Source organism: Strix uralensis, chromosome 2 (genome assembly GCF_047716275.1).
Source record: "Strix uralensis isolate ZFMK-TIS-50842 chromosome 2, bStrUra1, whole genome shotgun sequence".
NCBI lineage: Eukaryota > Metazoa > Chordata > Aves > Strigiformes > Strigidae > Strix > Strix uralensis.
In genome coordinates this window covers 92,735,586-92,749,811 of record NC_133973.1, presented here as the reverse complement: position 1 = coordinate 92,749,811, position 14,226 = coordinate 92,735,586, and the positions used below count along the sequence as shown (strand labels likewise).

At 36.1% G+C, this 14,226-nt stretch overlaps 1 protein-coding gene across 2 annotated transcripts in view; it reads left to right on the top strand.

Annotated features, from left to right (window-relative positions):
• PIBF1 (progesterone immunomodulatory binding factor 1) overlaps positions 1–14,226 on the top strand; it is a 120,895-nt gene that overhangs the window by 2,033 nt on the left and 104,636 nt on the right. For both annotated transcript variants that reach the window (XM_074859515.1, XM_074859516.1), the window contains exons 3-5: positions 130–230; positions 2,040–2,238; positions 8,179–8,298. In XM_074859515.1, coding sequence (XP_074715616.1) covers positions 130–230; positions 2,040–2,238; positions 8,179–8,298 — 420 coding nt within the window. The remainder of the gene's footprint in view (positions 1–129; positions 231–2,039; positions 2,239–8,178; positions 8,299–14,226) is intronic.

The following is a 14,226-nucleotide window of genomic DNA, read 5'->3' as shown; positions in this document are numbered from 1 at the left end:
TAGAGGTCTTGTTAAACAATCATTATTACACTTCCCAGAGCATTGGGCTATTCACTTTCTTCTTTTTGTAAAGTATTTTTTGAACATTACCAAGGTAACATCTTTTCTTCATTTTATATTTATATTTAGATTGAAGAGCTAGAAGAGAAGCTTAATGACGCAATCCATCAAAAGCAGCTGTTGTCTTTACGACTGGATAGTCAGCTGGCATTACAGCAAGAAGATGCTAGGTATGATGGAAGTAAAACTAAGAACTTCATGTTTCATAACTTAGGAATTTAAATTAATTCATGGAAATTTAATGGAAACGTGATTACGAATTGCAGGAATAGGATTTATTTTGCAGACTATATTATTTTTCATTCTAAACATTGAACTTATACATTTAATTTGCATATAAGCAAATTTGAATTCAGATCTCACTGACTGCCGTTTGTGGTTTTGGTTTTATTGTTACCTGGATTCAAAATTTCAGAGGAACTGGGAGTAAGAACATTCTTAAAACCAGTAAAGAGCAAAAGCAGTGAGTAGAGGGGACAGACTTTGCATCAATTTAAACTGCATTTTTAATAACTCTGAAGCCTAGATGATTTGGGAAAGGTAAGGGGATAATGTTTAGTATTCCAGTTAGGATTGCTTATTGGTCAGAAATGCTTTCAGTTGATGATGTAGAAATTTTTAATCTTGCTTTTCTGAAACGTTTTGAGTTAACCTACAGCTGAAAATAGACTGGGTAGCGGGCTTCTCCCAATTACTTTGTCAATTAAATGTTTTAACACCTGTGAAGGAAGAGCATTACTTAATAGTGTCATGTTACAGTAGAGGATGCACAGCTCACAGGATGTGACTAAGTCCCAATTATATTCTGTAGTAAGTCTAGAATAGATTTAGGGATATGAAGCCAGACCTGAGATTAGTTATAGCAAAGTCTTTCAACTAAGAGCAGCTGACTGTCAGAAAAATGTCTGTCATTCTGTTGTTTGCACCAGAATGGAATATTTTTATGTTGCCCATACTTGAGTTATCTGAGGAGTGCTCACTAAAAAAGTACTGATGTAGAAATTGTTATTAATAAGCATAAAAAAGTCGATCTACTTTCCCCAGTCTTTTCATTAGTTTTCCCGTTTGTCTTTACCTCCCTTCTCGTCCCTGTTTAACAGAACCGTACACTATGTGCAGAATATGTCCTTGTGTGACTGCTTTGCTGACCTGGGACTTTCTTTTGTCTTTTTGAAACCAGTGGGGTAGACATCACCTTGTAGTACTAGCTAGCATTTTCAATATTAATTTTTATATAATGTAGGAATTCTTGTGTTTTGAAGAATTATTTTATTTGAATATGTCTTCAAGAGTTACAGCTAAAACCTCCAAAAATGTGGTCAGTCACCTTTGATCTAAATAAAATAAAATAAACACTTTGAAACATCTCTAAGTGATGTGGAGTTTCTCCTGCCTTATAATACCATGTTGCTGGTGATAATTGTAATGATGGTGTTTTAAGGCTAGAAATAGTTGCATGTTTAAGTGTAGTGGTGTTTGTGGATTTTGTTTTTTAAAAGGACCCCAACTTTGTATGTTACACTGGGTAGAAAATGAAGGATTGTGTGTGGAATAAGCCATAAGCATGTATATGCTGGAACTTGGTAAGACACAAATTGAAGTTACTGTTGCTTTACTTAGTGCTTTAGTAATTCCTTGGGTTTTGTGTGGAAATACGCTTTTTCATGTTTTAAACCTTTTAATTGGTAAATTAAGACTAATTTATAAATTCAAGTCAGCATATGTGGAGATTAATTATCACTTCTCAGATCCAGCTTTGTATTGTCAATGACTATGAAGTTCCTGGCTTTTTATATGTGCTGTGTCTGATAGGATTGTGTAACCATGGTGGTGTACGCTCATGTGCTAGTTACCTAAACTCTCTAAATTTTCCCCTCTACAAAATGAGTATAACTCATGCCCTTGCCAGGGTATTGTGAAGGTTTGTCACTTGTATTACTCACTGCTTAATGTCATCTGTTTTCAAATCAATCTTGAAGAAAACATCAGGCTCTGATGAAACAAGAAATGGAAACTATTTTATTGAGGCAGAAGCAACTGGAGGAAACGAATCATCAGTTAAGGGAGAGGGCTGGAGATATCCGTCGTAGTTTGCGAGACTTGGAATTAACAGATGATTGCTATGAGAAGCTAAAGTCTCTTCCTGAAGGTCAGCTTTCTATCCCTGAATATGTTTCTGTGAGTATTGTGTTTTCTATTGGTTTAAAATATAGCTGTATCCTGGGTCTGGCTGAGATGGAGTTAACTTTCTTCGTAGCAGCCTGAATCTTGCTGTGCTTTGGATTTGTGGCGAAAACAGAGTTGGTAACACACCAGTGTGTTTGCTATTGCTGGACAGTTCTTGCACACCTAATCAAGGCTTACTTTTTTCCCCATTCTGCCTCCCACTGTCCTCAGCAAGCTAGGGGTGGTCATGAGATTGAGAGGGTACAGAGCTGGACAGTTGACCCGAATTGCCCAAAGGAGTATTCCATACTACCTAACATCATGCTCAGCAATATAAACTGGAGGTGGAGGAGGAAAGAGGAGGTGGTGAGTGGCTTCCAGGGTGGTTATAGCTCAGAGACTGGCTGGGCATAGGTCTGCTTGTGGGAGGTGGTGAGTGATTGTCGTTGTGGCCTTTTTTTTTTTATTTTATTTTTTAAATTCACCTCTCTCCTTCGCTAATTAAACTGTTGAGAAAACTTGACACCTGAGTTTTCTTGCTTTTGCTCTTCCCACTCTCTCCTCTGTCCTGCTCCCACTGGAGGCAGTGAGTGAGTGAGCAGCCTTATGGGTGCTTGACTGCTGGCCAGGGTCAACCCACCACAAGTTGTAAATTGCTTTTGTTTAGAATTAAAGGAATGTGCATATAGTAGAAGCCAGTCTATATTCTTAGAATTCTTATTCTTCCCCTGCTATAAATGAAGGAGCTTCAGAGGCAGATGTGCTTCTGCATCAGTCCATTATGACTGGATTCCAGTAAAGAGGGGAACCTTTTAACCCCAGACTCTGTTTTAAAGAGATTAACTGTTGATGTTCAGCAGATGAGGTGTTGCAAATAAATGGTGGGCACACTTTGATGATATGAAATACAGCAGGCTGAAAATAGGAGTTTGAAACTAATCTTGCCAGAACCACAAGTTGAGATGGCTCTTGCAAACACTTGTTACTTTCCCTCATGCTTTCCATCTGGCCCTTTCCTATCTGACTAAATGCAGGAGATAGTGTACCTCAAAGTATACTTTAAGACTTATTTTCTTGATTTAAGAACTTTGTTAATTATGGCTTATGGGTAGAAGGAGGGGCAGAGGGGTACTCTGGTTGCAATAAAAAGACAGTACCTTCACAGACTGTGGGGCATGTTCAGAGCATCCGGGCTCACTTCTGAGAATAAAGAGGATTTAGACCTGTAAACCTTAATTCACTGAAGTATTAGCATTGTACTTACCTATAGAGCTAGTTATTAAGGAAGCTGTAATTAATATAATGTTAAAATGCTTAGTGCATGTCTTGAGGAATAAATGCTGTGTGAATGAGTTCTCTTGCTGGATGAAAGTCATGGTATACTGTGCTTTAGATATGCATGGAGAAGTAAAACTTGTTGTTCTTATCTAAAGGATGTTCTTGGGAGCCTTTTTTCATAAGTTCCAAAACTTGGTCTTTTGAAAGTACTAGGAAGATCTTAAGGCTCTGAGTGATAAACAAGAACACTTAGCTTGGGACCTATTAGGTTATTACCTCCTAGCTGTCTACTGTACCCACTGCCCTCCATAGAAGTATTTGAGGGGTGTTTGTTGATTCCGGTACCACCATGGTCAATAAACCAGATTTTTAACACAAACTGAAATCCATGTCAGCTTGCTTGAAGTTGGTGGGCAGGAAACTCTAGCACTTCAGGAGTTGATTGACAGTCAGTATGAAAGTCTGTGTAGCCAGGCAGGATGGATACCAGGAGTTAGTAGCCTTCCCAGCTGCTTTAAGTGAAGCTGTCACAGCGCAGTTAGAGTGCTTAGATTGTATTTGTGAATATAAAGAAACTCTAAAAAAGATGTGAAGCAGCAGAGGTGGGTAACAACCACATTCTACTCCTAATCTACCTTTCTTTTGCTCTTATGTTCAACCAGTAAATGCTACTTTTGTCTGTGATTCAAACTCCAGTAGTTATGTATTCCGTGAAGCCCCTTTCCTCTTTACACATGTCACTTTTTCATCTGAAGAAGTCCTTTCTTGGCCAAATTAATTTTTTTTTCTTTTTTCTGGAGAAGACATTACTAAAGATATATTGTTTTCTGCTTCTCTCAACTTTTTTTGGCAACAGAATCAGCGTGAACCTGAGAGTATTAGTTAAGCTCAGTGATTGTTCATGGTTAATTTGAGTTAGTCAGCTGATACAGCTGCTGGGAGGCTACAGAACTGCTTTGCATATCCTCTCTATACATCCATTTGGCTTCTGAAGATTAGGAAATGAAAGTTGAAGGGGGAAAGTAATTTTTCTGATGCTGTTCTCTGCTTTGCTTACATAAGGAGGAATTATATGTTTCTTAGGTAAAAACTGGCTCCAGATCTGTGTGCAGACTAGTAGTATAGTGTACTGATACTAGGGTAAAATTCTCCTCGTCGAGGAAGTGTTCAGCTTAGAGAAAACCTGAGCAAGAAATTTCTATACTCTGTTTCTATTTATCAGTTGTAAAATACTGCCTTACAATTCCCCATGATATAAGTAAATGTATGTAATAAAGTGTAATGCTTTCACTTTATTTGAAACCTGTTATACTGGACAAACAGCAGAAAGTGCTTGAATACAGATTTTGCGGATAGAGCTATTGCAAGTTTAAAATACTAGCATTTAAACAAATGCGAGATGTTTTTCACTGTTCTTCCACAAAGGGGTGCAAGTGATATGTAAAAGCAAAGACTGGGCAATGTTTAATGTTAATGGTGATGACAAATGAAAAATTATGTTTTACACATCTTTCGTTTAAAATCACACTTTTTTGTTTTGAACCTATATGTAAAAACTTAATTTTTTTTTGACCATTTATAAGAATTATTTTTGAAACAGTATATGCAAAATTTTAAAGCACTTCAAGTTGTTGAATTGGTGCTTGTCAGCTGAATCGCTTAATTTGTTCAGTAAGGTGAGCCTCTTGTGTGCTCTCCTGTAAAACTTTTTCACCAAGTTGTTTAAAAATGGTATCTGTGAATTCTGCTTGATCCAATTTTAATCTCCATCTCTTTCAGTTGCATCATTTTGCTAATTACAGCTCAGTTACTCTTTGTTTAAGAAGGCAGTTAACTGATGCAACTACTTTCATGTAACTTTACTTAACAGAAGCCACCTTTCTCATCCTCTGCACCCACCCATTTTTAGCTTAACTCTGGTATTCCATAAAATGTGGTGGGCACATGCTAAGAGTTTTTTAAAAATTGCCTAGAAGGTGGTAACTTTTTCCTCACAGCACATCTATATAAAGTTGTAATATTTAAGATATGCAGTTGTTTATGAAGTCCCATTACACTAAGTTTTGACTTGCCAAGAGGCATTGTGTGCTTTGACTGCTGAGTTACATGAATATTTATTGGCTATCAAGCAAGCTAAATAATAATGACAGTTGAACTTCTGCTACAACCTTCCCCTCATCTGCTGTATTCATTTGCACTTTCTTATTACTATGGATTGATCTCTTCTTGGGAAGGCTGTGCAGATACCGTTGTCTTTGATACCTGTATCCCATGTCATCTAGACTGGGTAATCTGGTTTAGGTTCGTTGTGGTTTGGGAAGTAAATGTGGCATAATGGCATAAATTAAGTTTCCTAGGGAAATCACAGTAAAAATACAAGATCTTAAGGGAAAAACTGGGTGTGGTTTAAAAGAAAACCCACGATGTTTTGAATGGTTACCAATTAGTGACAGTCAAGGTTATTTTTAAGAAAAAAAAAATGTAATCACTTTTTTTGGGGAAAAAAGGATTTGACTGGAATTCAGTTGGTCAGTTCTTAGAGAATCCAAATAGATGAAAACTTGTCAGCAGAAGCTGTAGTTAAGAGTCTAAAATTGTGCTTACTGCTTTGTATGCACATTTCTAAAGTTTGGGGTTTGTTTGTTTTAGTTTGGAAGTTAGAAGGAAACTACAAAATTAACTTCAGTGTTTGATTTCACGCAAAGCCATTAGAAGCCATGTGATTTCACAGATGGATGTGAAAAAAACTCCTTAAATATTGAAGGAATAGAATACTGCAAGAAAAAAGTAGTAATGAAGCAGTAAAATAAGGCAATAATACGCAGTTAGTTCACTTACCAGAAGAGAGATAATTTATAGTTTTAACTGTACCATCTGATGGTTCAATTTGTCATTTAGAATTTTCAGGTCAAGCCAAAAAAATTACCATACCTTATTTTGGGTGTAACTGAATTGTAGTTTTAAAAACCATCCTTAATTTTGTTCATTTTATGTGTGAATGTAGAGATAACAAATTGAGAATTCCTTGTTACCATCTTAAAAAAAAAAATAAAGTAAAATAGCAACTATATTTTGGGAAAGCTTTTATTTTTTTTCAGTCAAAAGTAACTTTAAATTTATAGCATATGTCCTGTTTTAGCTTGTGGTTTTGTATTGCATCTAAAGGTAAGGATGAAAAGTGGAGCTCTCTTGTTCACAACAAATTAAAACAACTGCAACTTTCAACAAGCACGCATTTGGAAAAACTTGAAAATGAAAAACAAAACAAAAACCCCCCAGCACTTTTTAGAAAATTTCACTTTTCTGCCTTACTAATAACCTTTTAGTCATGTTGGACACTTGCTTTATTGTATAAAGCAAACTACACCTATGTTTACATCGTAAATTTCCATGGCTTCTGTGTTTTTTTAGAATTGTATGCTGTCAATTATATGGAATATACCTGGAACTGTTCTTTGTCTTCTGCTCTTTACAGGTAGCAAAACAGAGACCTGTCTTCCTTCTGCATGGAAGTGAAGTACAGCTTGCTCTTGAATGCTTACTTTATCTGTGCTTTCTTGCTTGTATTTCTTCTTTAATCATATATCAAACAAAGAGTTAATGATGGGGGTATGGAGTAGATTTTGCATGAAAATACTGCTTAGTTAACTATTCTTTCATTTTCATCCCCCAAAACAAACTTTTTAATGTATCAAGTTAATCTGGGAGTAATAACCTCTGTGTACATGCGTGTGGGTGTATTTCAAAAAAGCTCTTTCTTTGTTTTGTGTCTTTTTGTCTTGCTACTGACTTTGTGGTTTTACTACTGTGTTTTCTAGTATTTTTTCTTGTTCAGTAGAAATGCTCTGGAAAAGTTTTATGGATCTGAGACTTATTTGTCTGAAACTATGCCTATGACTGGAGTGGGGGAAGAGAGGAGTATGTGTTAGACTTATTTTTAAAAAAAAATCCCTTTACAAGGCTTTTTTTCAGTGTTAATTCAGCAGAGTCTTTCAGAGGCTTAGTTGCACGATGCAGATGAACCCATATAGCAATGTTACTGATGAAAGCGTGTATGTGGAGTGTGTCACAGTTCTTCCTGGTTATGTGCTGTTCCCGCTTCCTTGCATTGCTCTTGTGCTTGCTCTTGCGTTTTTCTTGGTGCAGATTCAGCACACTGAACTGGCAGAAAACAAAACTAATCTCTCTCCATTTCTACACATCCCATAAAAATTTATATTGGCTTGGGGGAAGTTAGCAAGTTAAGTTGGTTTATTGCTAAATAGGCTTTTTTTTTCTTTTTACACTGTTAATCAAATAGGCTTTAGAGTTGGCACAAGTAAGAGGGTGGGACAACGTAGTCCATTAGTAGCTGTATTTCTTAATTGGGCAGCCTGACTGGGAGCTGCCTTAGTTGAATAGAAATGTATATCTTTACCTTTATTCTGCTTTTTTTATTATTCAGTGCCAAACACAAACTGATAATTTAGCTGCTGCTGTCAAAGGCTGAAGAAAGACATTGTCTTTGCTTTGACATTTCCCCACCCCCCGGCCTCAACCAGGTTTCTGGGATGCACTAGAAATCATTTGGTGAATTATTGTCATAAAATGTTGAGCTGATTTGTTTTGGGGATTGTAGTTTTGCAATTGCAATTTTGCTAGACTCCATTTTGAATATATATCTTGTTCTCCTAGATCCGATTCTATGAAGTAGTCCATTCCTTAAGAAAAGAGCTAAGTGATCTACAGATGAAAAAGGAGAGCCTAACAGAAGAACTAAGTGGGTACAAATCCCAGCTGAAGCATCTGACAGAGGTCTGTGCACCTTAATTATCTCAATTAAGAAACTGTGTAAATATATATAGAGAGTAAAAAAACCTCATTCTCCAAATCATTATTTGTGTATTGCATATAAAAGCTTTAACGTACAAAAATTACTGGTGGGAGAAGGGAGCGGAGAGGGAAGGAAGAGGGAAATGTGCTACATACGTTCTTGCATAGCAGCTAATTTTATGTTATGGCTACGCTGCAAGATTTGCTCACGAGACTGTTTGGGGTAGACTCTTACCAGCTATGTTGTGAGGACAAGGTTCAAGGTGGGGAAGCTGAGACAGGCGATCCATACAGCAGAGGTTGAAGACATAAGGGTGGTTCAGTGTATAGTTTTCGAGATGGTGATGTCTTGGTAGTAATTTGCTTCACCTTTTTGTTTTAATGTTATAAAATTGCATTTTTTAAGAATTCTTTGGGGTTGCATCTTCTCTTGTTATGTTTTTCAACTTCTTATATTTTAAGTTTCCTATTTACTTCTGTACAAAAGGAAAAGTTAGTTTGATTTCATGTAAGGTATAAATGTCAGAAGTAGAGAAAAAAAATTACCTAAATATATTTAATTGTGATTTTTCAAAGAGTAAAGGAGTTGAAACTCTGTAAAAGAAATGTTGTTTTTAAGGTTTTAATTAAACATTTTATAAATGTTTATAGTATTCTTGGTATGTATACAGCTAGGATGATTTGTATTTTAGTTTAGTTCCACATAAGTCTGGAGTTGTGATAAGACAGTTTCAGGTACCCAGAGTATATTTATCCAAGTCTTGGCTATCAGGAACTTAAACGCCACTGTCATTTTACTACTTCTGGAATTATTCTTTAGTTACTGCCTTTTTTTCCTCAAAATTTACTTGTGGAATAATCAGATGTAGAGAGATATTAATTATACAGGATTATCTTGTGAAATTCATATTGTTTTAATTTCTCTTTATGATTGAATTAAAAAAAGTGGTCAGTAAAATTGGTGCATTTGTGTGCTTCAGCATTATTTTGTGTCATCATCTCTACTCATAATTGATATTAAGTTAATCCTGTTAACTTTCATTTACATGAGCATTTTCCTTCATTGTGCATTTAATGTGCTCTGATTTAATAAAATTCTGCAGGAGGGTTTTAGCCTTTTGAGACTTGACTGACATCCGTGTTAACTTTTGCTGCAGCAATTTAACAGGATAGTAGATAATAATAATTAAAGTTGTGCTAGAAACAAGTTTCTTGGTACATGGACCTTTATTTAATGTAAAAACTTCTTATTTTGTTCGTTTTATACCACATGGTGGCAGTATCCACCTTTGCCACTGATTTATTTTTCAACTTTTTGAAGTTTACTGTGTTTTTCTTTTGAGAAAGCACTAGAATGTCACTTGTGTTGAACTGAGGTGGTTCTTTGAATGCTTATACCCTGTTTGCATAATCAAGCCTAAAATGAGAGACAATTAGTGAGAATGAATTTCTCATTTAAAAAAAAAGTCAGGGAAGAAGATGATGATGTTGAAATTTCACAAGAAAAAAAAAGCTTACAGTTGTTAATAAAATTATTCCTTAGGATTCTCAGGTTTCAGATAAGATTGCTTACTACAGTTCTTCCATATGTTCAAAAAAACCCCAAACCCAAGTCTTTACTGTATCAGTTATGCATAAAGATGATGTGTTTTGGATATTTAATGAAATGTGACCTGACAGGAGGTATTTTATGTGTGGAGAGACTTAAGAGTCTTGATATTTTGTTTCTGGCAAGTTCAGGTTTGACCTAATGACTTGATGAGTGTCACTAACAAGGTACCTCAGGCTGTTTCAGATAATAAGGTAAGAGGAGCATCATCAGTACGTGAGGGTGCATTAGAGTACTAATGTACTAAGTACATTAGAGATTCTAAAGTACCCACTCATCTTTTGCAGTTTATGAAGAAATGGTTTCAGGGTGTAATGTTGGGGTAATTATTTGAGGTCCTTCGATAAGGTCAAGCTTTATTGCAAGGAAATTTATCAGCAGGAAATAAAGCAGAGTTTCATTCAAAGTCTTACTCAAGCGCTTATAGTTCTTTACTGGTTTTGTGGTGTTCCAATCATTCTTTATTTCCAGCTACATGAAACAGTTACTGAAGTTTCTTGCCTGTTATTTAGTAACTTAGACTCTTGAAATCCTTCCTCTGGTTTCCCATCCAATATTCCTAAAATTTTAAGTTTTCTCCAACAGTTACAATATTTCTGTTCTCTACATAGTTTATCAACAAAGTCTCTGTTCTGGGTTTAAAAATTCATTAGGAAACTACCAATACAGACATTTGAAATAGTTGTCACTGAAATTAAGACAATCTTTTTTTTTTTTCTTCTCTGTGAGAATAAACCACTTCCTACAATAAGCATTCCTTTTTTTCTACTGTTGCAGATATTGCTCTTCCTAATGAGTTTCAACATGTTTTCCCGCTTTGTGGAACATGGAAATGAACTAAAATACATGCTTAGCCCACATCTTTCTATTAGCTACTAATGGCTTGGGGAGGAGGATTTTGCTGGCTTCCTCTGGTTGTTCATGGCTGACACACTAGGTTTGAGTAAGTTTTATGTATGTAGATTCACCCAGAAATGAAGTCATGAGAGAATTAGGTGTAGATTCATAGGAAAGACTATCTAGCCAACAAAGAATTGAAGAAGTTTAAAGGAAGATCCAAACTTGTGTAATATGTTAAGCCAACTCCAGGAAAATTTAAATGTGAAATGAATTAATCAAATAAGACAACCATTGTATAACATCAACTGTGTTATTTTGTGACAGAATGGCTGTAATCCTTTAATTTGGTCAAAGGAAATAAGCTCTAATTTTAGTGTTCGTGTTTTGGAGTGTGAATGTAAAACACTTAGATTGTTTTGTTTTCTCTGCTCCTGAGCATTTATACACTGTTTTGTGAAAAAGCAAACCAGTGTAGTTCTATTCTCTGAATGCTATTACGATGAACTGATATGGCAGTGTATTAGTTATATAAAATCAGGTCTTCAATCCCACTAAATCTTTTTTTGCTACGTGCTACCATATTATTTTGATTGTGTGAGTGTGGGGGGAAGCGCCACTAAAAAAAACCCTAACAAAACTTGTTGTTGGCACAACAGACCTAGCCTGGCACAAAAGTGGGTGCAGTGACCTGGTATTGTGGCCTCTCAGCCAACTGAGTTTATAAGCATTCAACTGTACCAGCTAGGAAGCTTGGTAAAAGTTGAATTGTCATTGTAGCCTTGTAGAAACTAATTTTCTAAGACTTGAGAAATCCACATGTTCTTTATCTCTAGGCAATTCATTAATTCATTTGTATTAGAAAAAACTTTTATTTCTGACTTAAGGGTATAAAAGACATCTTTCAAACGTTTATCACCTGTATTTGTACTCTAGGTATATGAAAATATATTTTGTTTGCTCAGAAGGAGCGTAAGGTTCTAATTGTGTATCAGCCTCTATTAGCCCTCCTTTAATTCTTAGTATGCTGAGGAGTAAGACCACTAAAATTCTACAACTTTGTAACAAAGTTCTCTTGTAATTGTTGCTGCTCTGTGTTAGTGCTTAATCAAAGCCTGTTGAATCTATAACACAGACCCAGTAGTGGGGAGCTGCTTCTGACAACTGCTAGCAGAGAACAGTGCATAAAGATGGATTTCTAGCACTAGAACATAATCTGATAAATACAGCTAGGGTCAAAAGATCTTTGTCACTTCTTTCCATTCTTAAAGTGGTCAGTGTAAGTGGTTCTGCAGTACTAGCACTGAGTTAATGACTCTCTGTACACTGTGTTTGCATCTGTGATTTAGACCAGTGCAGTTCCTCTGATTCTAGGTGCAGCAGCAACAGACTGGGGGAAGATGGTGGAACTGGTAAAAGCAATGTTCTTGTATTGCAGTGCTGACTGATCTGTTACCAAATGTATAGTACAGACTTGTTTCAGTCCTCCTTTTACAGTGCTCAGTACTTCAAGTACAAATAATGTTGGCACCACCACCTTTGGAGGTACAGATAGAGTAGAAAGTGCAGCTATAGTTTGTATTACCAGGAGCATCCCAGAAACAAAACCAGCTTCTGCTGTGCATGTTTCCATGCTGAACATCAGTGTACTATTTTCAGAGTTGTTTGCTTCCAAAGTGGTTAGAACCTCCCGCAAACAGATGTAATTTACTACTCACGTATTTCTCTCAAGGCTGGGAGGGAGTCTGAGAAGGAAATTCTGCTTTTCTTTGTAGCTCTAGAAGATTAAGTATTGCTTTCTTCTTCTGGCTATGAGTTTCTTGGCAATGTCTTCCTGGAATTTGGTCTTGATACAGTTTTATCAGAGATTCCTTTCTTTAGTGGTTTGTGGTTTGTTTTTTTTTTTTTTTCTATGAAGTTGCCTTCAGGACTTGCAACCAAATTTATAGTATGACAGTTATCTAAAAGCTATAGTTAGCCTACAGACAAAGCTGGATGTATGTAAGACAACGATCTCAGGATTCTAAGACCTCGTCTCTGAACTAGGATTAGTAGCTGTCAGGTTTTGCTAGACATAACTAACAATTTTCTCTGTGATACTGTTTCACAGCTGGAGGAAAAACGTTTCTACAGTCTTCAAAGAATGAACTAAGCTGTTGCACTCAAAGGATCAGTTGGTGCTAGATGTATCTGAATGTTGTGAAATTGAGGCTACTGTTGCTACTCCAGGAGGGCTGTGTTCGCTCAGATTTCTTCTGAAGTTTACACATCTTTAATTAAAGACTGCACTCTAGAACCCTTCCCCAGCTCCCTGACACCAATTCTTTCAAGCAGTGCTTTGATTACTTGGTTTTCACATCTCTCTCTAGAAAGGACACATGAGGCCTTAATCCTGTGTGAGATATGTGCCTTCTTTCCTTCATATTTATGTTGTTCAGTAAAAAAGCTACAAAGAAAAATGTTCTACCGATAACTATTAGCTTGGGGCAGCAGTTTAATATTTCCAAGACTCAAGAAAACTTACATATCTATGAAAGTTCCCTTTTCTATCCAGTGTCTTTCTACCTCTTTTGATATATAACTATGACTTGTATAGACTGCTAGTTGTTGTTCAGAAGTACCAAATGGCTCACTTCTAGTCTCTAATGCACTGATCTCAAGGATCCTTTTCACCTGAGAGTATTTCACTTAAGATTCTAGTCAGCTCAGATCTGGAGAGAAAGAGCTTTTTATTCCCACTTTCTTTTGCAATAGAGGTACTTATGCCAAAGCTTTTCTTTCTTACCTTACTTGTAGAGCTTCCCTATTTTATTATTTTTTTGTGGCAGACAGTGCCCCATCTACAGTCCTTGGCAGATTACCAATTTCATATCAACATACTAGAAGAGATGTCTTATTCATTCAGTTATATATAACTTCTTCCTGACATTTAGGCAATTGTAGTCAAATAAATAATGTATTGAACAGTAATTTTTGAATGCATACTATGTAAACAGATTGAAGCAAAATTTCATCTTTACTAAGTAGCAGCAGCTCATCCAAATAACTTGAGGGAATTGGTTTTCACATCACAATTGTATAGTAGCTTTACGTTTTCCTAGGACCTTCAGGTACCTTAGGATATGACAGAAAGCACTGACTTGTGTAACTGAGCCTTCAAAGATGAAGTTATTTTAAATAAGCTTTTTAAAAGCAGGATCACTTTGTTCCACAGACTTATCTGTAGTCAGTGTGAAGAAGTCATGCTCCTTCTGCTTGATTGGCTGATTAATTTTCCCTGCAGTTCTGTTGTTTATCTTCTTATCCCCAAACGGTTTTTGAAAGATCAACTAATCCCTACCATGTATTGTGTGTTACTAAGTTTGTTCAGAAAGTATGTCAACCAGTTTTTGTACTTGAAATTTAGATAGGTGTTCATTTCAGTGACTGCTATAAGCTGCTGTTCATTCCAGATGGAAGATAAC